The 25,548-nt window shown below is 43.6% G+C and overlaps 4 protein-coding genes across 4 annotated transcripts; 1 reads left to right on the top strand and 3 right to left on the bottom strand.

Annotated features, from left to right (window-relative positions):
- Positions 1 to 1,401: 1,401 nt before the first annotated feature.
- MONOS_660 (putative Calcineurin-like phosphoesterase) lies at positions 1,402 to 12,109 on the bottom strand (the record flags this gene model as incomplete). The annotated part of the gene is made up of 2 exons (XM_067876840.1): positions 1,402 to 11,968; positions 12,044 to 12,109. The coding sequence occupies 2 exons, from the start codon at positions 12,107 to 12,109 to the stop codon at positions 1,520 to 1,522; spliced, it is 10,515 nt and encodes a 3,504-aa protein (XP_067734490.1). The 3' UTR covers positions 1,402 to 1,519.
- Positions 12,110 to 12,404: 295 nt separating this feature from the next.
- Positions 12,405 to 17,212, bottom strand: MONOS_661 (putative centromere protein J; the record flags this gene model as incomplete). Its single annotated transcript, XM_067876851.1, has 3 exons — positions 12,405 to 13,408; positions 13,490 to 16,973; positions 17,030 to 17,212. The coding sequence occupies 3 exons, from the start codon at positions 17,210 to 17,212 to the stop codon at positions 12,405 to 12,407; spliced, it is 4,671 nt and encodes a 1,556-aa protein (XP_067734489.1).
- A 232-nt stretch (positions 17,213 to 17,444) lies between these two features.
- On the top strand, positions 17,445 to 22,737 carry MONOS_662 (putative Importin-5; the record flags this gene model as incomplete). Its single annotated transcript, XM_067876862.1, has 7 exons — positions 17,445 to 17,609; positions 17,689 to 17,896; positions 17,965 to 18,155; positions 18,297 to 18,401; positions 18,563 to 19,015; positions 19,254 to 19,320; positions 19,491 to 22,737. The coding sequence occupies 7 exons, from the start codon at positions 17,445 to 17,447 to the stop codon at positions 22,634 to 22,636; spliced, it is 4,335 nt and encodes a 1,444-aa protein (XP_067734488.1). The 3' UTR covers positions 22,637 to 22,737.
- On the bottom strand, positions 22,732 to 24,390 carry MONOS_663 (putative cilia- and flagella-associated protein 298). Its single transcript, XM_067876874.1, has 6 exons — positions 24,169 to 24,390; positions 23,957 to 24,071; positions 23,838 to 23,905; positions 23,628 to 23,783; positions 23,360 to 23,500; positions 22,732 to 23,211 (listed from the first exon to the last, which is right to left on the bottom strand). Exons 1-6 carry the CDS (start codon positions 24,352 to 24,354, stop codon positions 23,011 to 23,013), a joined length of 867 nt encoding a protein of 288 aa, XP_067734487.1. The 5' UTR covers positions 24,355 to 24,390; the 3' UTR covers positions 22,732 to 23,010.
- Positions 24,391 to 25,548: the final 1,158 nt, after the last annotated feature.

The following is a 25,548-nucleotide window of genomic DNA, read 5'->3' as shown; positions in this document are numbered from 1 at the left end:
CATTTTTTTCTGTATTTTCTGTTTCTCTTTTCACAGACACCTCGAAAATAATAATAAAAGATTCATCATCAAAATTCAAAGGTATTTTTTTGAAAAAAAGCAAAATAATTTTTAAACCCATTGTAATCTATTGTGATTTAATATCGATTTAAATCGTAATTAAAGAGCAATGGAAAAAAGAACAATAACAGTGCTTCAAAAGAATAATAGTTCATGGTTACTATTGTTTTATATATCACTGCACATTGCTTATTTTTTTCAAATTGATCTGAATGCTTTCATTTTATTGAATTTCATAAACATATTTTTTCATTTTCTCAAATGTTATATTTTTTAAGTTCATAATTTGTATGCAAATATATAGTATCAATCAAGAAAAATTTTCTCTGATGATGAAGAATTTTTCCTTGAGGGAAGAAAATCCCAATTCTTTAATGCAGTTGTTCTCTTTCCTGAATGTTGAATTAATTGAAGTTATCCTTCAAACGTGGGATATTTTTTGGTTAACAGTTAAGTGCATGCACTTGCTAATGAACAATTTTGTTGGTGTAAAAATACCTTTTTTTCTCTGAAAAAGGGAAATGCATCAATGAAGGCTTGCTAGGAAGTGTTGTGATGTAATTGTTGAAGCAAAATTAATCTGCGAATTCTTCGGCCAAGAAGGATTATATGGACAACGATGCTTTTAAAGAAGATAATTGGGATATTTTCTTTCCAGTGGAGACTGTCTAACTTTAGGTCGCTGAGGAGAGATATTATTTTTTGAGGAGCATTTTTCTTTTGAGTGAAAGTAATTACATTGCTGTTGCAACATTTATATGTGGTTGTTTTTAATGATTGCGTTCTAGTGCACAAAATTCCATTCTTTGGATGCAAATTATGCTTTTGCGCAAATGTTTTACCTTGTTCAAAGATGAAGCATTCAGTAAAGATCTTTTCAATGCTTGCTTTCACTTTTGTTTACAATTGTCCCCGTTGAAGTAGTGTTTCTTATTTTGAACACAAAAGGAATTTGCTTATCAGGTTTGATTTTGAAAAGGATAATGCTGAAATTGTTGTTGACAGTTACATGATGAGAAAAAAATTCGATAGCTCTTTTAAAGGGCAATGTTTGAAGAGCCTTGTGCTCTGTTTTCTTTTTCTGAAAACTTTATTTTCAACAACAAAATAAAACCTTTTTTTTTATACTTTTCATTCGTTAAATTTTGAATTTGTTTTTTTTCTTTCACGATTAATGCTCTTGTTTCTTTCATTTTCGATCAATATTTTTTCTTTTCCCCACAGTTTGAGTTGACATTGAAGCATGGGCATATGTTCCGCGAAAGTTAATCAAAAGATATAAAGACACATTAAAAATATTAATATTTTTTTTTATTATTTCACATTAACAATACATAAACAAAGCTCTTTTCCATTAAACCTTGAAAATAAACTTTAACTTTAATTAGAAATTGCAAACAAAAATTAAAAATTTCGAAGTTGTAAAACAAAAAGATTAAAACTAGCGCGAATGGAGATGCTAACGCGCAAATGAAGAAATAAATAGATCAGATTGGAGCACCTTTCGAACTGCTTCGTGCACCACGAAGTGAAGATACTCCATTTCCGTTCGACTGATTGACTCGCCTTGTATTTGAAGGAATAAAAGAGCCTGTTTGATTCCATCCACATTCAGCAGCTGATTCGCCAGATACTGTTTGACAGAAAGCACAGCCTGAGTTGAGAGGAAGCGGTCTCCACCAAGTGCAATGGTGCTGTTTGTAATGAGGCATTCCACAGAAGATGTGAGAGAAGCAACAGGCACAACAGCTGCACCAGGCATCGGGCGAGCAAAGTGTTCTTGTCTGGTCTTCTGTCTAAATGCATCTAAGACTACGTCTGCTGTCAGATATTCATTCGCCTTCGCAACGATCTGTGGATGAAGCGCAGCAATCACCTCACTCGTGTCCTGATGCCTTTTGTTCATTCTGTTCCTGTTCGCCTCGCCCAAACTGCGAATGATCTCGTAGTTCTCCGCAGTTGTTGGGCGCTCGTGCTGCCTCGTGTCCAGCTTCAAGTAGTCAATCGTGAAGAGAGGCGTCGGCTGCTCCACACGGGGAAACGTCATCGGCTTCGGAACATTCATCGGGTGTCTACTGTCTCTCTGCTCTTCTGCCAGCCTCCCAACCACATCTTCACTCAGAATCGCATCACCCAGCCCCTTTCGCTTGAACTTGTTCCACTGCTTCCCCGCAGCAAGAATCCGTCCTCGATCCATCTGCAGACCTTCGATATCAATTGGCACACGCCCCATTTTGCTCACTGGTGGTGGAGGTGGAGCAAGAACAGGGTCAATTAGCCCACTGGAAATGTCCAGATTTCTCCGCTGATAGAAGTCTTCGTCTTCTTTTTCCAGTACCATCGCAAGCGCCAGATGTGCTGCATCTGCCATCCTGCACATAACTTCATCGTCTCCCAGTCCACGTATCTCCTCTTCTCTTTCTCTCTCCTCCTCCTTCTGTTGTGGAGGCAGAGTCAGCTTCAGTAGCATCAGTGTGCCAAGTGAAGGTGATCTGTAGTAATCAGGGCACGAAAAGCACGTTAGCAGCTTTCCTTCATGATGCACATAGTTTCCTTGGATGGGGCTGAGATGCCCTCGGATAACCAGATCAGCCCTGTTCTTCTGCAGAAAGCGCTTTGTTGTCTCCAGCGAGAAAGGTGGGCGTGCAGAGTCGAAGTTGTCGATGTCCCCGGGGTCTCCCCAGAGTGTTGACATGTTCAGATCCAGTTCTCTTGTGCGGAGATTGCGCAGGACAGCTGGTTGGCCACGCTGCATGTTCATCCGGAGCAGGTCGGTGTAGTCGCGCGGGACGAGATGCCCTGCCTCGTTCTCGATGACTGGCGTGGGCAGCATCGGAGAGACACCTCCGTGGAGAAGAATAACTCTGCGCTTTTCGACACGAGGAACTGGGGGAAGCGGAGGGAGTGGGGGAAGAAGAGGGGAAATGAATGATGTACTGTTTGCGGTGAGAGAAAAGAGATTGGTCTGTTGAGGTGCTGAAGATGAAGGAAGAGCATTGATTGCTGTCATGTTCTGTTGGGGTGGTTGCTGCTGTTGTTGTGGTTGAAGTGTTGTTTGATTTTGAATATTCAATGTTGAACCTTCAGGTTGAATCAGCTTCAGTGACACTTTCTGATTGCTTCCTTCAACTTCATACCAAGAATTCTCTTGCTGTTCTTGACAAGCTGTGAAACTGCAAGTGTACAAAACTGATGCGAACTGAGTCAATAAAGATGACAATGACGATGTTTGAAGTTGAGCATCCTGCCCAATTTCCTGCTTGCGCAGATTAAACGCACTCTCCTCCTCGTCCATTCCGCCGAAGCCGTCTGGATTTGCATCCATTTCTGACTCCATCTCCATCTGATGATCTTCTGAATTCATAATCTCCTTCTTCACTGGACGGAATATTGAGAACATTCGCATTTTCTTTGTCGGGAAAAACTTGCTTGGATCTTCTTTGCTCATCTTCATGCTGTTCTGATAGGAGCGCATTTGTGAATAGATTGAATGTGCAGGTTGTGCCTCTTCAACCACTGAAGGCACGGTATTATCACCAAATGCACTGTTGCCAAAGGGAGGTGGAGACAGCTGGCGCAACTGACCCAATGCGCTTGGCGATGAAGGAGGCGTCAAAAAGAGAGAATTCTGCTTCAGCGCGTCTCCTGTATCAAACGATGCAGCTGGTTGAGGAGATTGACTTGCGTGTGTGTTGATGATTGTGAATGGCTCCTGGATAGAAACAGGCGGAGCTGACGATGACTTCGGGCTGGGAAGTGGTTTATTCTGGTTTGAAATCTGTTGAGGTTGCATGGAAGAAGAGGTGTTGAATGTCTGCATTTGCTGAAAGACATCTGGTGAAATCTTCATTCTCTCAGATGCAACAGACGCCAAGTCAGAAGACGTGCGGCTGATGAGAGAGAGGCCGGTGCTGCTGTTGTCGTCGTCACTGTCATCTTCTGTGTCATTCATCTCGTTTGCATTTGCATACTCATCTGCCCTTCGGGTTCTGTCACTGTAGATCTCCTCCATCATTCCCTTTGGATTCTCTTCATTGTCTGCTTCATGGTTTCTTTCTTTGGCTCTTCTGTTGTTGTCATAAAGCGAATTGTGTCTGTCTCTTTTCCATTCAGCACACTTGAACGATCTTTCTGATTGAGCACTCAGAATAATCCTGCCATCAGTAGAAACACTCAGAAATCCATAATTTGCATCAGAAGGAGATGGAGGCGGAGCAGAATGAGAAGGATTTGACAACTTTGTCAGAAACTGTGCGACTGAAGGTTTTGACATAAAAGACAAAGAGGAGGAAGAAGAAGACGAAGAAGCAGGTGAATGGAAAGGAGAAGAAGGAGAATGCAATGCTTTGTGGCACTTGCAGCTGCAGAAGTTTGCAGGGGCCGAAGGACGCGAGTGGAGAGAGCATTGATTGCAGACATGGCATCTGTGGCAGTTCGAGACAAAGCGAGGCTGAGAAAGCGCATGTGAATCTCTCGAAGAATGCAGATGTTTTGACTGACACCCAAAAAGAGGAGAGTTTGGCGAGCACGTCTCAAACAGCGCCTTCATCCGCTGCATCTCACTCTCACACACAAAAGCTCCGGGTGTTCGGTTAAGTGCCATCGGAGCAGCATCACACGGACAGACACACGCAGATGATTTGAATGGTGGCCATATGTTTGTGCTGTCTTCACCTTCTCCAGCTGGATTGTATTCGCCTTCTGTACTGATATGCACCGCTTCGCTGTCGTGCTCGATGGAGTATTCAGGCAGATGCCTTACAGATGATACAGAGGAGTAAGAGGCAACTGATCGTTGGCTGGCCACCTCGCTGTCGTTGCCGTCGTTGTTGTCTCTGGACATTGAAGATATGCCTCCTTCATACACAGCATCACTTTCAATAACACCTGCACTCATTGATGCGGAAGCAGAGGAAAACGGGTTGGCGGATCGTGGTCGGTCAGGATAGGTGCTGGAAAGGAGAGATGAAGAAGAAGAAGAAGAAGAAGAAGAGGAAGAAGAGGATGATGATGAAGAAGAAGAAGAGGGAAATGAAGAATCCATCGAAGATGAGGCTGTTTCGGAATTCTTTGAAGAGTTTTGGATTTCCAGCGAAGAAATCTTCTCCTTCACAATCTGAAGGGAAACATCGCTTTCTTCATCGGAGTCATCATCTTCGTCGTCGTCATCATCTTCTTCACTTTGTGAGTCATAAAATTTGTCTTCTTTTGTGGAAGAGTAGTAAAACGAGTGCATTACTTTCTTCTTCCTTCTTTCCAGCAATCTTTGGCGCTGCTCAATTTGTGTGATTTTCCCTTTATTCTTCTCTTTCTCTTTCTCCATCTTCTTCCTCCTCTTCTTCAGCAGCCTCGCCTTCCTCGCTCTGTTTTCTTCGTCCTCAACAGCTTTTCTGTCATCCGCGCTTCGTTTCGACTTCGCCATCAGGTTGTTTGGACTGACACTTTCAGAAGAGATGTCCATATGAGCTCCATCAACTGCTGTCAAAGGGCCAGAAAAGATATCGCTTGGAATTGGATGAGTGCCTATTGGGTGAGCCAAAGTGAATAGCAGAGAAACACGATGAGAGGGAACATAAAAGGGAAGAGGGTAGCTGTTCTGATACAAAACAGAGGAAGAAGGAGAAGAGGAGGAAGATGAATTGACAGAATTCAAAGAAGGTGATGGATTGTGTATAACACTGCCAGTACTTGGAGAGGAAGCAGGCAGCAGCACTGAAGAAGGAGGAGAGAACAAAGGTGATGAAGATGCAGAAGCAGAGGCAGAAGCAGAGGCAGAAGCAGAGGCAGAAGCAGAGCTCATTGGATTCACAGGAACAGGACTAGCAGCCATCAGTGAATGAGTGAGTAAATGACTGATGTCTTTGTGCGGAGGCAGGGCAGGAATGTGCGGGACAGGCGGATGGTAACACAGCGTAGCCACAGCCACGAGAGGGAGCGTGCGCCACAGCTGCAGCATCATCACGAAGAGCGGGTGATGATAGACACGCATCCCATTCACCATCACTGGGTATGGCCTGAAGGCTGACTGGTATCCTGGGTATATCTTCATCAGACGGCTGTTGACCTGTTTGTATTCAACCGACGTGTGCGACTCGTGGTTGCCTCTCAGCAGCACCACACGCTCAGGATACGCCAGGCGGTACAGCAGCACCAGCGCCAGGCACTCAATCGATTCTTTCCCACGGTCCACGTAATCACCCAAAAACACCACTTTCCCTCTGCCTGCTGGACACGACAGCACTTCATCGACAACAGTCAGAATGCGCTGCAGAGCGAGGAAGTTGCCGTGTATGTCGCCAATCACAAGCAGCCCGTGGAAGTTCCGCCACTCGTTCAGCACACCTTGGTCAGGCGGGAGAAGACTGCTGGATGAAGAAGAGAAGGAGGAAGAGGAGGAAGCGCTGAGAGCATTGGTGCTGCTGCTGTTTGGAGGCGGTTGTCCCATCCAGTCAGACATCGACACAACAGCCCTTCCTCCTCGCCATCCTTCCCCAAAGTGCACATCAAACTTCTCCATCGCACGAAAATGAGGTTGAGTGTAATGCTCCATCGCAGCGCCGAGCAGCGTCCCGAGGTCTTTGAAGGTGAACGTGGGGGCATGGTCTCCCTTCTGCCTTGTGGTCAGTCTGTGTGCAATCATCTCCTTAGTCTTCGTCAGCAGAATTGGCGATGCTCTCACTCTTCCACTCTCGTCCTTCGCGAAGAGCGGCTCCAGCGGCACAGGAATGGACACATCACGGAACTCGAAGCAAGGCGAGTTTGGGAGAGTGAAGCGGCCGAAGCTGAAGACAGGGAGTGTTGGGTCGAAGAAGGTGTTGTGTGCACCGAATGCAGCAGTGGCCGAGGAGCAGAAGAAGGGGCGACGGCTGAGGAGGGTGCGGTGTCTGTAGAGCTGGCAGAGCGACAGCTGTGACTGGTGGATCTGCCTCTGGAGCAGAATGCGCTCTTGCTGCAGCGCAATCTGCTGCTCAAAGAAAGCTGCCTGGCTCGCTTGGAACTCGATGTCCATCTGCGACCGCTTGACTTGCTCCAGCTCGTTCACCAGAGACTTCAGCTTCTCCTCTTCAATGAGCATCTTCTGCGAAATGCGCAGATCGACAATGCGGGACATCCTCAGCCGCTGTTCTTCTGTCAGTACAGGAGCACCTTCTCCCTTCAGCACATGCAGCACCTCCTGTCTTGTGGTTGATGCAGCTGTTCCGTTTGTGGTTGGGAAGAAGCGGTGGTGCTTGTTGTGGAGCATGACACGGTATGTCATCTGCCAGGAGTGGAAGAGCCCCACACAGCAGCAGCCTCTGTTGCAGGGAACAAGGGGAGCATGGGGTGAGTGGAAAGGGTGCATCACACGTGATGGCAGACAGCTGCGCACTTTTTTGGGGGTCTGTTTGACTGGCTTCAGTGCATGCTCGACAAGATGGCGAACATGGTGTCTGGTGAGATGGGGTGCAGCTGTCATGGGTGAAGAAGAAGAGGAGGAGGAGGAGGAAGCAGATGAAGACGCAGATGCAGATGCAGACTGAGGAAACTGCTGTCCTGTTGATGCCATCATCATCTGTGCCTGTGCCTGTGCATCTGCAGCTGCTGCGCCGAGTGGAGGGAGACGGGGCCTTCTGACGACATTCTCATCTGCCGTGGCTGACTGAGACGGCCACAAACAGCGCAGAGTGGAAGAGAAGTCGTCCCACAGGTCTTCGTACTTGTCTATCGCCAGATACATCCGGCGGAGCTGTCTATATCTGGGTGTGAACTGCGAGTCTGATGAGACACGAGGTGGAGTTAGGGCAGATCGCTGACTGGAGGAAAGAGAAGAAGAAGAGGAGGAGGAAGAAGCTGAAGCAGAAGTAGAAGTGGATGCTCTTGAAGGAAGAGAATCCAAAAGCTTCTTCCACAGCCACTCATTGTCGTCTTCATCAAACAGCTCCCTCTCCACTGGATCTTCGGTGCTGTTGAGCTCTTCCATTGTACTTTCCCATTCTTCCACATCCTCCTCCTCTGCTGTGAAGAACATGTCTCTTTCGCCTGCCTCCCACTGACTCCTCTGCTCAGCCACATTCAGATCAGCCACATCCAAATCGAACTTGAGCATCTCATCCAAATCGCTCTGGATCTTCTCCAACATCTTCGCAGATACCATCTGCTCCTGTCGCTTCCTTCTGTTGGTGTTGTGCTGGCTGGAGTCATTCTGCATAGCATTGCTATTCCTGCTATTACTGCCACTGCTGCTACTGCTACTACTGCTGCTGCTGTTTGCATTGATTGATCGCATCACCTCGCTTCTTCTGTCACCTCTGTCTCTTCTGTTCTGCTCAGCCACGTTGAATGGTGGTTCGCCTGGAGCCATGCTTGTAGCGCCCAAATCGTCTGGCAGCTCAACCGGAGCAATATCCTCCTCGTCCTGCTCCACACCCACAACACTGCCACCACTCGTGCTTTGTCTCCTCTGTGTCTGCCGCTGCTGCTCCATCATGCTCTTCTGTGCATTCTCTTCAGCCCTTCTCCTCCGCTCTGCATTCCGCGCCATCCTCCTCACTGCACTCCGCTTCTTGTGGATAGACTCGCTGAACCTCTCGTTCCACCGCCGGATCTTCTCAATGCACCGCACCCAGTTGTCCCTCCACGCCCTCAGCGGCCTTCTGTTCTCGAACTCGCCAATGTGCTTCAGCCACAGAAAGTACAGCTCATGTTGTGTGAGCGATAGATACAGCACTTTCGATGCATCTATCAGTGCTTTAAGTCGATTGATGATGCTGTTCAGGATCATCAGCTCCCTCTTTGCTTCTGCAGTGAGCAGCTGCTCCTGTCTCATCTGAGCACTCCTCTGCAGATTTCCTTGTGTTGGCACAACTTCTGCTGCACCCCCCGCAAGCACACGCGCAGACCCCATCGTCAGAAACGACGAACTCGAAAAAACAGACTGTGAATTCCTCGACACAACTGACCGCGAATCCTGCAGCATCGTCTCATGTGAGGCACGTGAATACACCGCAGACCCGAAAGAAGACGTGAACGACACCATCGACGCTGTCTCTGACGCATCCCCTCGCCACGAAAACGCTACAGACACACTGTCTTCCAACCGCCCGTCGCGTCGCAGGGCATTCGGAAGAGATTCATTGGCATGTCTCGCTGCACCACCAAATCTGGAGGCAGTCAGCTGTGTCATCACACTCGTTGCTTTCTCCTTCATGATGGCCTCCATCCGCGCCAGAAATAGCTTGAGCTTCGTGATGAAGTGGTACACGCCCTTCAGCCACTCTCCTGCATGTGCGATTGACATGTGGATCGACCACTGCACAATCCGCCTGTCTCTCAGCGCCATCCGCGCCATCTTCGCCATCCGCAGTCGTTCATCATTCCGCAGTGGCACTTCTCTTCTGTCTGGGTCAAACGAGTTGCGGAAGCCCCACACCATCGACAGGCTCAGCCGCATGTTCGGGTCGGCTGTGCTGAACAGCTCAGGATCTGTCAGATAAGGAATGATGCGAGACGCCTCCTGCTGGTCTGTGCCGCTGGGGAAGGGAAACGGGTCACTCGGCTGAAAGTAGCGCTCAAAGGGAACAGACTGGAGGTGGTTGATGGCCAGCTGGTGCGACCCGTCTTTGTCCTGCGTGGTGAGCCGCACCAGCACCCGCTGCTCTTCCAGCGGGGGGTCATCCAATTCCTGTCCTTGCCGGTTGAACTGGAGCTGAGGCGTGCTGTCAGACAAGTGGGTGAACAAGGAGAGCTCTCTGATGAATGTGGCGAAGGTAAAGTTGGAGGGAAACAGCAGCTGTGCCACTGTCCTTCTTCCTTGTGTGACGATGCAGGCAGTCTGCGGAGGATCGACAGGCTCTGATGGAGGATAAGGCAATGGAACAGCTGGGCCAAAGGGAGAGGAGATGGAAGGCAATTCTGGTGGGTTGTTTGTGGGGAGATCGAAAATGTGGATTTTGCCAGGCACACAAAACACCATCACAGGAACGTAGTTTATCTGCTCTGCGGTAAAGTCAGTCTCAAACTCTGCCACGTTCGGATCATCCGATTCCTCTTCATCCTCATCCTCATCCATCTTGTCGCGCTCATTTTTTTCGTTCTCTCTTTTGCCTCTTCTTCTTCTTCTTTCCGAAGCCATCTGCCTTTTTCTCGATGATGGTATTTGCTTCCCCACAACTGCTCCTCTGCTACCACTAACGTGTCCAGTGCTCAATCGATGTGTCTCATTAGCACGTGATAGCATCGACTCTGCCTCTCTCATCCTTCCAAGTGAACTGCTCATCAGCGAATTGAAAGCCGTCATCAGCATTTCCTCGTCTCTGGCTGTGCAAAACCCTTCCAATGGCACATCTTCATCGCTCAGCGACATAAAGAGCGGGTGAGTGTTCAGCGGCTTCTGCTCAATGAATGATTCGCTGTCTTTCATTGGATTGTTGTCTTCTGCTGGATTTGGCTCTATTCCCATTTGACCTTGTGGACGAGTTGATTGAACAGGAGGAGGCGGAGGCAACCCATATTCCGCAGCAATCGGTGTGAAATACGGTGAAAACGCTGTTTTTGTGGGGTTGACAGTGGGATACCAACTCATGATAGACGGCTCAGGCATGGAAGGGACGTGGATGGGAAGAGAATCTTGTGATGGAAGTGTGGAAGGGGTGGCAGGAGTGGCAGGGAAGAGGAAATCAGAGCTTGGCCGTTTCAGTCTGCACACACACGCAGGGAAGTCTTCAGGGAGAAAACGAGATGTGCCTCTGTTTTCGTATCCTCTCACGACATTTGGTGGCCGGCGAGGGTGATGATGCGACGGATCGTGTTCTCGACGCCTCACTCTTATATGTTTCACTGAATTGTCTTCCACATCCATCTCGCCTTTCTCTCGCTCTTTTTTGCCTTCTTTCTCGTCTTCCTCCTCCTCTTCTTCGGTCTCCTCTTCTTCTGTGCTGTCGTCATCGGTGTCGCTGGAGACAGAAGAGAAATCAGACAGCGCTGGCTCCTCTGCCCGCGGCAAGTGCTTCACAAGATCATTTGGCTTCACAGGGCAGTGTGGCAGATGCATGTGCGACGAGGAAGCCGCAGACGTCGAATCGTACATCGACGGTGCGATGACACTGGCGTTGGAAGGAGCGTATCTGTGATGTGCTGCGGCAGATGCAGAAGAGGCAAGCGAGCCAGACGATACAACACTGTCTCTTTCACGTGCCATGGCACTGACAATGGAAAAAGAAGGAAGTCGCTCTCGGAGTCTGCTCTGCTCCTCCACGATTGAGCTTGGCCGATAAATTGCGCTGCTTGTCTCTGCTGGATCATCCAGCACATCGTCTTCTCCATCAATTTCGTAATGTGGAGGTGTGATTGATGATGGTGGTGTATTTTGCGAATACTGCTGTACGAGCATTTCTTGCCTTGTCAAAGATTCGCTTTCTCGTCCGTTTTGAGATGATTGTCCTTGCGAATTTCTTCCGAGTCCTACAACTGAACTGTTGTCTGTATGTCTTTCCCTTCTGGCAAATAAAGTTCTTGGAAAAGATCCAAATGTTACCGCTGAGCGATGATAAAGCGAAATTGGTGTCTGTGTATGCCTTCTCCACCATCTTCTGCAAGCAGGAGTGTTAACAAGTGATCTAAGAACTCTTTTTTTGAATTTCCTAACTGTATCATTCCTTTCCACATGAAAAAAGCCTCGATAAAATGTTTTGTGTGGCAAAAATGGATAGTTTTCTTCCTTTTCATTTGGAGGAGATTTTTTATCCTTTTTCCTTTTCGGCGATGGAAAGAAAAAAGGATCATATGCTGGTATTAATGATGAGAGCTCAATAGTTCTGTGCTTTACATTTGCAGGAGTATTTCGTGAGAGAATAATTTCTGGCTCATCAAAAGCAAATACACAATAAAACCCTTCAACTTGTGGTAAATTTTCTGTTTGAGAATTGTTTTCCTGAATCAAGAAATTCATAAAAATTTGTTTTTATATGATTGAAAAAATTCTTTGACAAAATCAAAACGAAAATACCTTTGGAGGAAACAATGAATGTTTAGTATTAGGCTCATTAAAGGGTCTATATTGTTCTGAAAACATGAAATGAGTTTGAAACGAAAATATAAGAAATTAAAAAAAAATATGGCCCATAACAAATTATATTAATTGATAATTTGTCTGAAAACTAAATTACAACGAAATAAGATCCAAATAAAATGATAAGGTCACTTGCAAAATAGAATTTTATAGCACATTCGCAAAAAAAATTCTATATGTAGTCAGTTAAAATGAACTTTTATGTGCTTGAACATTTTATCCAAGTCAGAAACTGAATTCATTTTCATAATTCCAAATTTCCGATAAATTTCGATTTACTGTATATAAAAGAAACTGCTCACAAAAGCTTCTTTTTCTTTTTCTTCCTTGTGATAGAAGCATCGCGTTGATTCCCAACAAAAGCAGAGGTGATTGGCGGAGAAAGCGGAGAAACTGGGTTTATGGCGTCTTGTGAAGTAACAGAAGAGTTTCTTGATGGAAGCACAAATTTCACTTTTGGTTTTGGCAGCACATGATGCACATGCGATGCAGACTCAGGATGTGAAATGCGAGATGAAGAGGAAGAGGAAGAAGAAGAGGCAGAGGCAGAGGAAGAAGGAACAGAAGGGAAAGAAGGAACAAGAGGAGAAGGCTCGTGCGAAGGGAGTGTGTTTGACGAGGTGAAGGCGACGACGCTGTCGAGTGTGGACGAAAAACGAGGAAGAGGCATCGATTCTGTTTCTCTCTCATTGTTGCCATGTTCTGTATCATCTATTCCAAATATATCACTTTCTAAATGAGAAGAAGAAGAAGTGGTCGGAAGAGGAGCAGAAACAGAAGCATAATACAGCCGCTGCTGCTGCCGGCTGCTGATCAAATGAGGATTCCTCTTCGCTTCTTGGTCAATCAACATCACTTCCTGTTTGAATCGAGCCATATCTTCATCATCATCATCTTCTTCTCCTTCATCTTCTCTTCTTCCTTCTCTTTCCTCTGCCAATGAAGAAGAAGAAGAAGAAGAAGTTATTTTCACATTTGACATCTCCTCTTCGCTGTCAAATTCTTCTTTTCTGTTTATTTTGGTAGCTGGTTGATTGCCCCTCCATACAGAATTCATCAAAAGCTCCTTCTTTCTCTTTCTTTTTTTGCTGTTTTGTATGCTACGTATATCACTTTCTTCTTCTTCTCCTTCTTCTCCTCCTTCTTCTTCGTCGCCTTCTTCATCTTCTTCCTCGTCTTCTTCCTCATCTTCACCTTCCTCATCTTCTCCAACTTCTTCATTATCATCCTCTTCATCGTCTTCCCCTCCTTCCTCTTCTTCTTCTTCCTCCTCCTCCTCCTCTTCTTCTTCTTCTTCTTCTTCTTCAATTTCTTTTTCTTTTTCTTTTTCTTTCTGTTTTTTCTGCTTCTGTTGTCTTCCTTGCAGCACTTCCACTTTCACACCTCTTCCTCCTTCTTTCCTGTCAATCGATGCGCTCTGCCCTTTCTTCAGCCACTCAATCTGCCCATTCTCATCCACCACCTCCTTCACAAGCATTCCATTCCCTGCTGCTCCTCCTCCTGATCCTCCTCCTCCTGCTGCTGCCTCTTTCCCTTCTCCTCTCTGAATGACATTCTGTTCCATTGAATATGTTGTATCATCTACAGATGGAAGAGAAGAAGGTATGATGTATTCTGTTTTGATGGCGCCTTCACTTGGCAGCACCCTCCTCTTTACTCCATTGGGCATGTGGATCTCCACCTGCTGGATCTGAAATTGCACTATGCGCATTGACTGTGATAGAGATGAGGAAGAGGAAGAGGAAGAGGAAGAGGAGGAAGAAGAGGAAGATGATGATGATGATTGTTTTTGAGATGTGTTAGATGAAGAGTCAGAAGATGGGATGTTGGCTGCCAAAGTGTTGAGGTGTGGAAGTGGAATGTATTGTGACACAAATGGAGTGAGTGGATGAGAAGCAAGTGCTGAAGCTGCTGATGATGCTGATGATGCTCCATCTTCATATTCATCATTTCTCCTTCTGCCACTTCTGTCATTCATCCTTTTCCCTCTCACTCTTCCTTTCACTTCTATTTCCTTTCCTTTCTCCTCTTTTTCTCCTCCTCCTCCTCCTCCTCTGCTCCCCAACATCCGCACAATCATCAGCGTCCCCGTCGCAAACACTGCCTCCTCGTCGCTGCACCCGTCCCTCACCAGCTTCACAGACCGGTCGGCAAACACAATCACCTTCACGCCATTTGTGAAGTGATGTTCGATTTGTGTGTGGGGAAACACATACGTCTGTGTGCCATTGTGGTGGGTGATGTGGGTCGTCTTCGCATTGGAGTAGTAATACACTGACTCATACACTGTGCTCGTGGATGAATGATGGCTGGTGGCAGCACTTCCTCCTTTGTCTTTCCCTTTCTCCTTCTGAGAAAGCGCCTGTTTCTCCTTCTCGGCCTCAATCTCAGCTTCTGTCATGTTTTTGATCAGTTTCACATCGCCATTCACAAAAAGCGTCACGTTGCACCCTCTCTCCACTGCTGAAAACAGATCAATTTCTGAATAAAGCGGAACAGTCTGCCTGCTGCTTCTATTTGATCCTTCATCTTCTTCTTCATCTTCTTCTTTGTCATCATCATCTTCTTCTTCTGTCTCTGAACTTTCAGTATAATCTGCACTTTCTCCACCACTTCCGTTCCTTCCAAGCTTCGCGTCTTTCTCTTTTTTCTTCTGCTTCATCTCCTTCTGCATCTTCCTCGCCTCTTTGTCCAGCTTCCTCTGCCTCCTCTTCGCTTCTGCTGCAATCTTCGACAGCCCAAACACATCCAGTCCAGCTGGAATGATGTGCTTCACAATCCCATTCGAATAGTAAATAATCTTCCTTCCCGACGCATATATCTCCTCTTTCTCGCTTCTCCCTGCTTTCCCTTCATTCCCACCACCACCACCTCCTCCTCCTCCTCCTTCTCTTGTTTTCCCATCCTTCCCCTGGTCTGGGCGCCTCAGCTGCTCCACACGAACCAGCCTGTCGTTCATCAGCGCTGGTGAAACAGGCTCAGGCGGCTGGCGAGGCGGCGAAGGCGTTCTGATTCGAAGGGGAAATGGAAGATGAGGCTGGTTGCTAAGTTCATCAGAAGAGATGCGATTGAATGAAGTGGGAGAGGAGTGTGAAGAGAGTGGGGTTTGTTGTGGTTGTGCTGATGTGGCTGAGGAAAGAGGGGGATAAGCAGCGAGGTGGGCGAAGAGGGAGTATGAGGAAGAGATGGGGCCTTGCGTGTGGATGATGCAGTCTGGGTGTGAATGTGGGTGGGCCAAAGAGGAGATGTTGAGGCGCAGTGCATCAAAAATGGGGGAGATGGAAGAGGCCAGTGAAGTGTTGGGAGAGGAAATGGAAGGAGATAAAAAGGAAGATGGGTGTGTGAATGGAGAAGAAGAAGAGGAAGAAGAAGCAGGAGGAGGAAACGCCAAAGTGAGTGGAAGTGGACTGAAAAGAGGATGAGACAGAGGAAGCTGGTTGATGGCAAAGAAAGAGGATTCTTGTCTTGGTGCGGTGAATGAAGAAGACTGAGTTTGTTGACTGGACTTTGCTGTTTGTGGAAGGTCAGAATAAGTCGGACGAGGTGAGGTGCGTGAAGGTGATAACGGTGATGAAGAAGAAGAAGAAGAAGGCAAAGAAGAAGAAGTCATGGGTCGTTTTGAACTCGCTTGTGCTGCATTCTGCTTTGTTATTGTTGATGTTGCTGATGTTGTTGATGTAGAATCGCCCTGTTGAGTGGCTGGGCGGATGCGTGGAATGCGCGACACGCTGCTTCGTACTGCCTCGTGTGGCTGTGTTCTGTTTGAGTGCTGTTGTGTTTGTGGAGGTGAGACAAGTTCAGAACGAGAGGGAGGAGGAGTAGGAGAGGAGGAGGAAGAAGGCGAAGCTCTGTTGCTTTTGGAAGGAGGGCGTGTAGATGGAACAGAAGAAGGTGTGGTTGATGACTCATAACTTGGCAGAGATGAGAGAGAGGAAGAAGACGAAGGTGTCTGTTCGACTTTTTGGTTGTAAAGAAGAGAAGATGAATCTTGCGTTTCTTTTTCTTCGTCTTTTGGAATATCTTTTTTCTCGTTCTTTCTTTTCATCTCGAGCAATTTTTGCATCCCTCTTTCAAGCTCTTTGGCTCTTATTCTTTCTGTTTCCCTTTCCTTTTCAAGCAAAATGCGCTTCATCATCTCTTCTTCTTCTTCGTTCACAAACGTCGTTTCCGCCTCTTCAGAAATACCCTTCTTTTGCTGCTCCTTCTCTGTTTCATCAATCGCTTCTATAGTCTTGCTTTTTGTTGGAGAAGGCTTTGGCTTCAATTGCTGTTCTAGTCTTTCCTGTTCGTAAAGTTGGACGATGTTCTTGTACTCCTCTACTTCTTTTTGAAGTCTTTCAATTCTTCTTTTGAGCACTTCTTTTTCTCTTTTATCTTTTTCGCGCTCTTTCTCTCTCTCAGCTTTTTCTTTTTCGAGTTCTTCAGCAAGACGCTTCTTTTCTTCTCTTTCTTTTTCTATTTGTTTCAGATTCACTGTTGAATGTTCGCTTAAGCTTTTTAGTTCTTTTTTCATTTTTTCCATTTGTTTTTCTTGATCTTGTCTTCGTTTTTCGTCTTCTTCAAATTGTTTCTTTTTCTTTCGTTCTTCTTCTTCACGTTGGCGCTGCAGTTTACGCTTTTCTTCATTTAAATATTTCGAAAGAGAGTCCACTTCCTTTTTACGCAATTCATAGCTTCGTATTTCTTCATTTAAAAGTTGAAGAGAAGCTTCAAAATGAATTGATAGTTGAGGAGATGAAGTTGGCCCCGGAGTTTTTGATTGCGGAATTTGTATGAAAGAAGAAGAAGAAGGTAAAGTTTGACTTGTTGGAGCTGCTTGTACATCGTTTTGATTAGATTCTCCCCAACTTTCTTCATCACCAAAATCCTGGTGAAACGTTTTAAATAAAAGTTTAAAATAAGTATTCGATTTAAAAAGCACACTATTTGTTGATCATAAGAGGGTCTTGAAGCAAGGCCAATATTATCTTCTTCATCATCTGTTTCTTCTTCCTCTGGTACTCTAAACTCGCTTATGCGTTTTTGAGCTTGCTCCTCAAATTGTGCAAATTCATCTAGTTCTTCTTGGTCCATTATAAATTGGCCATGAGGAAAAGAAATGGCCATGTAACTAACGAATGTTTCAATTCAAGAAAACGAATAATACTTTTCGTTCAATTATTTTTTGATTCCTCTCAAAATGCCTTTTCCATTGATGGATTTGATGTTTGAAGTGGAAACAAACATTCATGAAATCCAATTTCTTGACCATAATAATACTTTTACCGAAAAAGTAATTGTCGTTTTTTCCATCAAGTTCACATTGTTTCTTCATCGATAAGCATTATTATTGTAGCTAATGATTTCTCAAACTGAATTTGATCAATTGCTTGCTCAAAGCATTTCAGGAGAAAATGAAACTCATGTAAAAGTATTAGCAAAATTGAATCAGTATTACGATACTGATCCGAATAACTATATCAAATCACTTTTAGGAACAATATGTCAATCTCGTGATTTAACTGTTTGTTTTCTTCTACATATTTATAGTTGCAGAAGTTTTTGCTTTTTTATCAATTTTTTGTATTTTACAAAATTTCTAGATACAAAATCTCGCTGCAATTCTACTTAGAAGGAAAACACAACACACTGGAAAATCAGTAACTTTTGCTGTTCTTGTAACGGATGAAACAATTACATTGTACAAACAAACGATGATTCAATTATTTGTTGCTGAAGGATTACCATCTCCTGTACGCCGCCAGGTCACACTTTGCATATCTACGCTTGGATCTATTTTAATTAAAGACAGTATGAATAAAAACACATTTAAAAATATTTTCATTTTTATATTTTTAATTTTCTGTGAATTTTTTCAGAACCTCATTTATGGCCAGACCTTTTGCCAACACTTTTTGAATGGACAAAATCTCCTCGGTTGGAAATTAGAGAAGATTCCTTGAAAATTTTTTCATTTATAGTGAATGAAACTCCTCATTATTTCACATCAAATTGCGCCAATCTTGCTGAGATGCTTATGAGAGCTCTTAATGATCCAGAAAGTGATACGGTTTGCGTTCTTGCGAATTATTAATGAAAATTAATTGTTTTTATTTTATATTCTTGATTTTATTGCAAACAATTCTTGGGTACTTCATCCTATTTTTGTTTTTTGTTCATTGTTAATGATTCGAAAAACTTGTTTGATTAGATCAAACTAATTAGTCTTTCAGCAACATCAGAAATGATAAAGGCTGCCGGAACAAATAAGGATCTCATTAATTTCTTCAAGCCTCTTTCTGCTCAGTCAATTAATGTTTGTATTATTTTTGTCCATTCATTAATCGATTTTCTGAATGTGATGGCAATTTTGTCACTCCAATGAAATGGCAAATTATCATCCATTTATAATTTTCTCTCTCTTCTTTTCCTTCATATGCCCTGAATTTCGTTTTCATTTTCATTTTCAATCAACAGCTTCTCCTATCTCTTCTGCAAAATGGTAAATACGGCCATGCAATAGATGCTCTCAAAAGCTTTCTGGACATTTTAGCTTCTCGCCCTTCATTCTTCGAGGACAATCTTTCGCAGCATCTGGCTACTCTCCTCCAGATCATCAACACATGCACAGGCGCAGTTGCAGCCTCAGACAAAGCAGAAGCCGCAGCTACTGGTGCTGCACAAGGAGCTGCTGCTGCTTCTGCTTCAACTGCCTCTCCGCTGATTCTTCCTTACACAACACGCTCCACGCTCGTCTCTCTCAGAGAAATGGCAATGGAGACGCTGGTTTCGCTCTGCGTGGACTTCGCAAAGGAAATCAAGGCGAAGCCAAAAAGAGGCGAAACTGCATTTGCTGTGCAGTTTCTTGGTATTCTGGCTGGTCTCATTCCAACTTTCAAGCCATCGCCGAACTGGGAAATGGATGAAGAGGCATGTTGTATTGACTTCTCTTCATGATATCGAGAGACATTTTCTTTGGATATAACCAAATTAGTTATTTTGACTTTTGTTTTTTTTTTACAAAAATTATTTTATTCTTTAAAATTTCAAAAGGTTATGAAATTTTCTTTTGATTTTTTTGTGAGAAAAATTTAGAAAAATATTTTAATTTTTCATACCCTCATAACTGTTTTTGTATATTTGTCTGTCTGTTCATTTATAATTCCAGGAAGACGATCCAGATGAAATTGTTGACCTTTGTACTTCTGCTGTTAATAGATTTGCTATGGCAATGGGTTTGGATATTCATTCTATTAGCTTTCTTTTGATTAATAATAAAATTCATTCGCTTGTCTTTTTCAAATATATATATATATATATTCTTATTCATCATCTTCTTTCGTTTCTCTTTCATTTTTTTATCGTCATTATATTTGTGTCTGGTTATCATTATTTTCTCCACAAGGAAACAAATACATGATGAATGTCGCGTACAATCCAATCAAAAGCCTCATTTTGAATCCCTCTTGGGAATGCCGTCACGCTGGCTATGTCCTTCTTTTCTCAATCATCACAGAGAACATGGCAGAAGGGCGCTCAAAGAGCATCAAGGAGATCTTCCAGCTAGCTCTGCGCCCAATCTTCGGAGCAGACCCATCTTTTGCATCTGATCCTGATGCACCTGTCCCTTCTGACGTAAGTGATCCTGTCTCCCGTATTGTGAATGATGGGCTGAAGGTGCTGTTCACGCTGTGCAAAGAATTAGGCAACGACTTCATCGGAAAGAGCCGTCACGCCGCTATCATCCGGAAGGCTGCTGTGTTTGTGCTGCGTGCGCCATCAACATCACAGAAGCTGACAATATGCACACAAGCACTGCTCCTGCTGCAGGAACTGTACGAAGACGGGAAGAAGAAAGTGCTCTCGTCTGATCTGGCATCGATGCTGGCTGTGCTGGGCGAGCTGCTGTCATCTCCACACCACGACATCCGCACAAGCACAATGGTTGTGCTGAGTGCCATCATCGATCGTGTGGAAGATGCTATCACCCCGTTCAAGGACATGCTCTTCACAGCTCTGATGAAATACGTCTCTGCCTCCAATCTGCAGACTGAGGAAGACAAAGAGCTGCAGGCACGAGCCATTGATTGTGTATCAGCGCTGCTGACTGCCATTGGAAAGGAACAGAGTGCGCCTTATCTGGCTCCCTTCACGTCTTGTGTTCTTCAACGCTACTCTGACATTTACGCGACTCCTTCATCATCATCAACAACATCGGAGTCTTTGCCTTCGAATGCACCAGCAGGAAGTGCAAATCCTATTCACAACTCCAACGACGACTTTCGTGTGGAGTCAATCCGCACATCGTGGCTGAGGCTGGCAGAGCTGCTGAACGGACGGTTTGCTCCCCTTCTGCCTCACATCATTCCAGCAATCATCGCATCTGCATTGAAAAAGGCACCTGTCGTGGACAAGGAGCTCAACTCAGCTAAGTCACAAAATGCACAATCATCAGCTTCCACTCCGTTTGGTGGTTTTCAGACATCCACATTTGGCCAAGGTGATTTTAATGATGACGGAGATAACAACGGTGAGGATGATGGCATGCCTGACGCTGAGAACTCTCTCAATGATAGAGAGACTGCCATTATTTACCTCAGTCACTTTTCACGCGCACTTGGCCCGTACTTTGCTCCGTATGCTTTGCAGTGCATCCAGATAGCAATCGATGCCTTGAAGGACTTCAGGAATCAGGAAAACATTGTGACTGTCACAGCATCTGCTGATCTCTTCTCAAATGCTCTTTCGTGCTTCTGCCCAATTATCCCCACTTCTCCACATCACCCCAATGCTGAAAAGGGCACACAGTCGTCCATTTCTTCTTCAGCAAATGCAGCAGCATCATCATCGGGCACTGAAAGTGGCAGCGCTGCAGCTGCTCTCCCTCCTCTCCCACCGATCGTGTCTGACCCGTCGTGGCCGCATCCCGTCCAGCTCTTTGTGGAAGCACTACCTGTGTTTGTGGATGTGATCCAGGATGAGACAGAAACAATCCCTGACGAAAGGCTGCAGGTTGTCCAGTCTCTGAGAGATGCTGTAGCTTCAATCTGTCCTCTCCTGAATCCTTCATCCATTCATTATGCACAGCTCTTCTTTCCTTTTGGAGCAGAGTCCGCTTTATCGCGCCCTCCCGCCAGCCAGGTGCTGAATATTGAGCTGCTTGTGCAGTTTGTGAAGGAGCAGATGATTCAGTGCAGGAAACGAAGAGAACAGTTCAGGCAGATGTCAGAAGGGGCTGAAGCGGATGAAAGCGACGATGATGAAGAAGAAGAGGAAAGTGATGAAGAGGAAGGTGGAAGTGCAAAAAAAGGAGTGAAGGAGCAATCATCAACAACTGCTGATGATAAGCAACAACTCCAAACTGGAGCTATTGATTCATCATTACTTGGAAAGTCTGGGAAAGTACAAAAAGGTGACGATGACTTTCAAGCAGAAATGTTTGCAACAAAGGAGAGCTGCTGTGTAGGTGAGCTGATGACCATCCCCACGCACCTTTTCAAATCACTCGGTGCTGCTTTCGCTCCAATCTACAAATCACACCTTGAACCTCTTCTCTTGCAGCTTGTTACTCCTCCGTCTGCACAGCAAGCTGCAATGGCAACGCCAGGTGGAGTTGGTGCAGGAATGCAAATGGGGACTGACTCAAAAGGAGCAGATGTGTTGGTGAACGGTGCGAGGCTGGAGTCGAATGATCGCGTTGTGGGGTTGTTCGGGATGATTGACTGCATCGATTTTGGAGGCATGGCGTCAGTGAACTTCATTGCACAATATATGGAGATATTCCTGTTCTACGCAAACACGAAAGACACACTTGTTCAGAAAGAACATACGGTTAGACACAACGCAGTCACTGGAATTGGTATGTGCGCCGAGAAAGGAAAGCTTGATCCCTCGTTTGTTACTGCTTTCTCTCCATTTCTGGACAGAGCGCTTGTTGCGTTGAGGGATGTGGCAGAGTTTGATGTATCTGAATGTGATGTGTTGGACGAAGAAGATCTCAGCATGGAAGCTGTTGGAATGGCAAGGGACAACGCTGTGGCCTCCATTCTGAAAATCATCCGCTTCCAGCAGCCAGCGTTTTCAGGCCGAGAAGCAGATCTGATGAAGCTCAAAGTATACTTTGTTAATCAGTTGCCACTTCTCACTGACACCGATGAGGCAATTACTGCTCATGATGTCCTGTGTCAATGGATTGATGCGAAGGATGTGTGTGTATTTGGAAATGGCGACGAGGCAGTAAAGGCAAAAGTTCTGCAAATACTCTCCCAGGATCCTCCTTCGATGCTCGGTGCAGCTACATCTTCTCAGCCTGCTGCGTATTTGACTGTTGATGATTCAACACCTGAAGGCGCTGTGCTGTCGAACCTGTTTTCTATCTTTGTGCAGGTTGTTTATTTGGAAGTCGTGTCTGATGAGACTGATGTCAAGTTCCAACAGATGTTGAGGATTATCACAAACCATCTAACAGCTGAGTTCAAAAGTGAGTACTGGGACAATCTCACTGAAACAAGGCAACAGGAACTGATGGAACTGTTCACATCCAGCTCCTGAGCTATTGTTCTTTTGTCTTGTTTCTTCTTCCACTTTTTTTTGTCATTTTTTCTTTTTTAAATCACTTCAAATTCAAAGAAATCAATTCAATGGAAAAGGAATTCATGGCAAGCTCATTATAAAGTGTGGATAGGTAGAAACCATCGAAAAAGATTTGAAATTGACAAGAGAAATCTTTTTGTGCAAAAAAGAAAATAAATGTTGAAAAAATCAAAAAAGCAAAAATGAACATTGTTTTTGTGAAATGATAACGAATGGGTGAACAATTATGTTCAAAATAAATTATTAGCCAGAAAATGATGTTTCTCCGAATCCTCTTTCACTTTTCTCTGCCTTTCACATTGCTTCCCTTCCACTTCGTCAACTTGCTTTGATCACTTCCATGCCACAGGCGCTTGTCCGGTGAGTGACTTCTTCAGTCCTTTGGGATCAGCCCACGAGCTGGCCAGATATGAATCATCGGTGTCTTTTGCCATCTCCTCTTCCTCTCTCTGCTTTTTGAAATAAAACGCCATCAACTCTTTCTGCTCTTTCTCGCTTATAGCTGGCTCTCGAACAGGGGGATGTGGTGTTGGCTGGAATTAAACGAAATAAAAGTTTAATTATGCGAAAAGTGTGGTTTAGAATTGCGTTCAAAAAAAAAAAAAGAAAGAAAGAAAGAAAGAAATTGAATTTGAATTTGAAAAGTAGTACATCAAAAATCGTGTGTAATTAATTAATAACCTTCGTGAGCTTTACGGTTATTTTGCTTCGCTCGTTTGCACATGCTGATGAAAATGCAGTCTTTAGTGTCTGCCCTCTTTCAAGTCGTCTTGTAGCAAACCACAGCATAGCTGTTGATGGATCTACAACCTCTTTTCCATTCTAATAATAATAATAAATTTTTAACGTTAGTTGAGATAAAATAATTAAATTGAAAAAAAGGAAAAAAGTTTTATTTGCCAAATAAAGTGAATCTCAGATTAATTACGGGAATGGCAAAATGCAATACTTGACTTTCTGTCTCATCTTCAGTACAATCGATCATAGCTTTAAGAGGATCATAACTTGGTAGCCCACGTGGATACGCAATCATAACAGATCCTTTTATCACATGTTCTGCTTCTTTTAATCTTTCAAAAGTTATTGGTGTTTTTGGTAAAGTTTCCTTCAATCACATTTCAAATTTTGAATTTTGAACGAAAAGCAAAATTTTTCAAACCTTATTTAGCAATGTCTGTATTTCATGCAAGGATTTTTCAAGAACTTCTTGTCCTGCAGGAGTGCATGCTAAAATTCAATAATTTATAAGTTTATCAAAACTCAAAAAATAAAAAATACTTTGCCCATTTCGATAGCCGTTTGGATCTGGATGATAAATGTAATTCGGATCGCTCGGGCTGCACAACTTTTTCTCTTCTTCTATGACTTCAGAGGGACAAGATTCCGTTAATCCCTTTAATATCATAAGAATCATATTCATAAATAAACGAGAGAATTGAAAGGATGTTCCTCCAAAATAAAATGTATAAAAATGCAATTATCAAATGAACCCTGTGCTCTTCCGCTCTGAATGGGCCGAAATGAATTAAATCTGGTAATAAAAATATCATCCTTTGAAGTTTTAGTATTTGATTATGAATGTTGGAAGCAAGCAAGATCAATTCGTCGGTCGATTTATCAAGTGTGGTCTCTATCAAAAATTCGACGTCATTTTTCTTTACTAAAAAAAGCACCATTTTTTAAAACAATAAACAATCAATATATTTAATAATGCATAAGATCTATTTATTAACAATTCAAAAAATTTTTTCACCATCTTCTCAGTTAAATTTTCTTTATTGAAAGTTGTTCTTTTTGAAAGATATAAGAAATCCAATATAAGGTTTTTCTCTGTATGTTCCTTTCATAACAATTCTGAGTAAAACATTTTGAAAGGATTTGAAAAATATAATTCGTTTAATTTCGATATCAGTATAGTTATTAAAGGAATAATAAATTGAATTTCAAATATAAATATTGTTGATATAATTCACTAAACATCTGATTCACGTTGAAAAAGATTGACTCACGTCAGTCAGTGCCCGACACTTTTGCTTTTTTTCTTTTTTTTTCTTTTTTTTTTTTTTTTTTTTTTTTTTTTTTTTTTTTTTTTTTTTTTTTTATTTTTATTTTTATTTTTTAAAATTACAGATAAGTGATTCTATGACTTGTCATGTTACGGAGGTGAAATGAGAAGTGGAAAACTGGTGATGATCGCAGAAAAAATTTTTCCTCATGTTACACAGGGCAATTAAATATCATTTTCTTTTCTCAAAATTTTATTATCTTTATCGGCACACATACTCATAAACCTCTGCAATCATTCTGTCACCACAAATATTTGATTAATACAATTGAAATCCACTTTTGCACATCTTTTCACACTTCTCCAATTCAGAACAACAAAATCATGAAAAATTTTTCTAACTGGAATATATTTAAAATGCAATCCGAGAAAAAAAATTTTTGTCAAAAATGGTGTTTGTTCTTCATTTGAGTTTTTATTGGTTTCATCCTTTTTCAAAGCTGATGTTTCATTTAAATTCATTCAACAGAAGCAAAGTGGAAAATTTGATCCTTCTTTCCCCCAAATCTTTTTTATCTTCTAATAATTTTTCACTGGGTTTTTGTCTTCGAGAATACAGTTATAACCGGAAATAATCATATTGCACGCAATCTGCATCTGTGATGATCGCATTTTTCTTTAATTCGAATGTGATCTTCTCCCTTTTCGTCATATGTTCTTCATTGAATTCTATCATCATCAGACATCGTAGCAATAAGTTTTTCAAAACCAGATTTGGCACAAAGTGGTTTTGATTGAATAATGAATAAAAAAAATATTTTTTCAATTGTCCATTTTTGATTTTAAATCAAGAATTTCCCAAAAC

This window comes from Monocercomonoides exilis (assembly GCF_001643675.1).
Source record: "Monocercomonoides exilis strain PA203 chromosome Unknown scaffold5-2102611, whole genome shotgun sequence".
Lineage (NCBI taxonomy): Eukaryota > Preaxostyla > Oxymonadida > Polymastigidae > Monocercomonoides > Monocercomonoides exilis.
The sequence above is the reverse complement of the archived record's forward strand: the minus strand, read 5'-3'. Positions and strand labels throughout refer to the sequence as shown.

Coding starts and splice junctions, on each gene's coding strand:
- MONOS_663 (XM_067876874.1), bottom strand. CDS start 24,354: ATGGTGCTTTTTTTAGTAAAGAAAAATGACGTCGAATTTTTGATAGAG. Junction 23,784..23,837: donor TACAGACATTGCTAAATAAG/GTTTGAAAAATT, acceptor ATGTGATTGAAG/GAAACTTTACCAAAAACACC. Junction 23,501..23,627: donor AAGATGAGACAGAAAGTCAA/GTATTGCATTTT, acceptor TATTATTATTAG/AATGGAAAAGAGGTTGTAGA.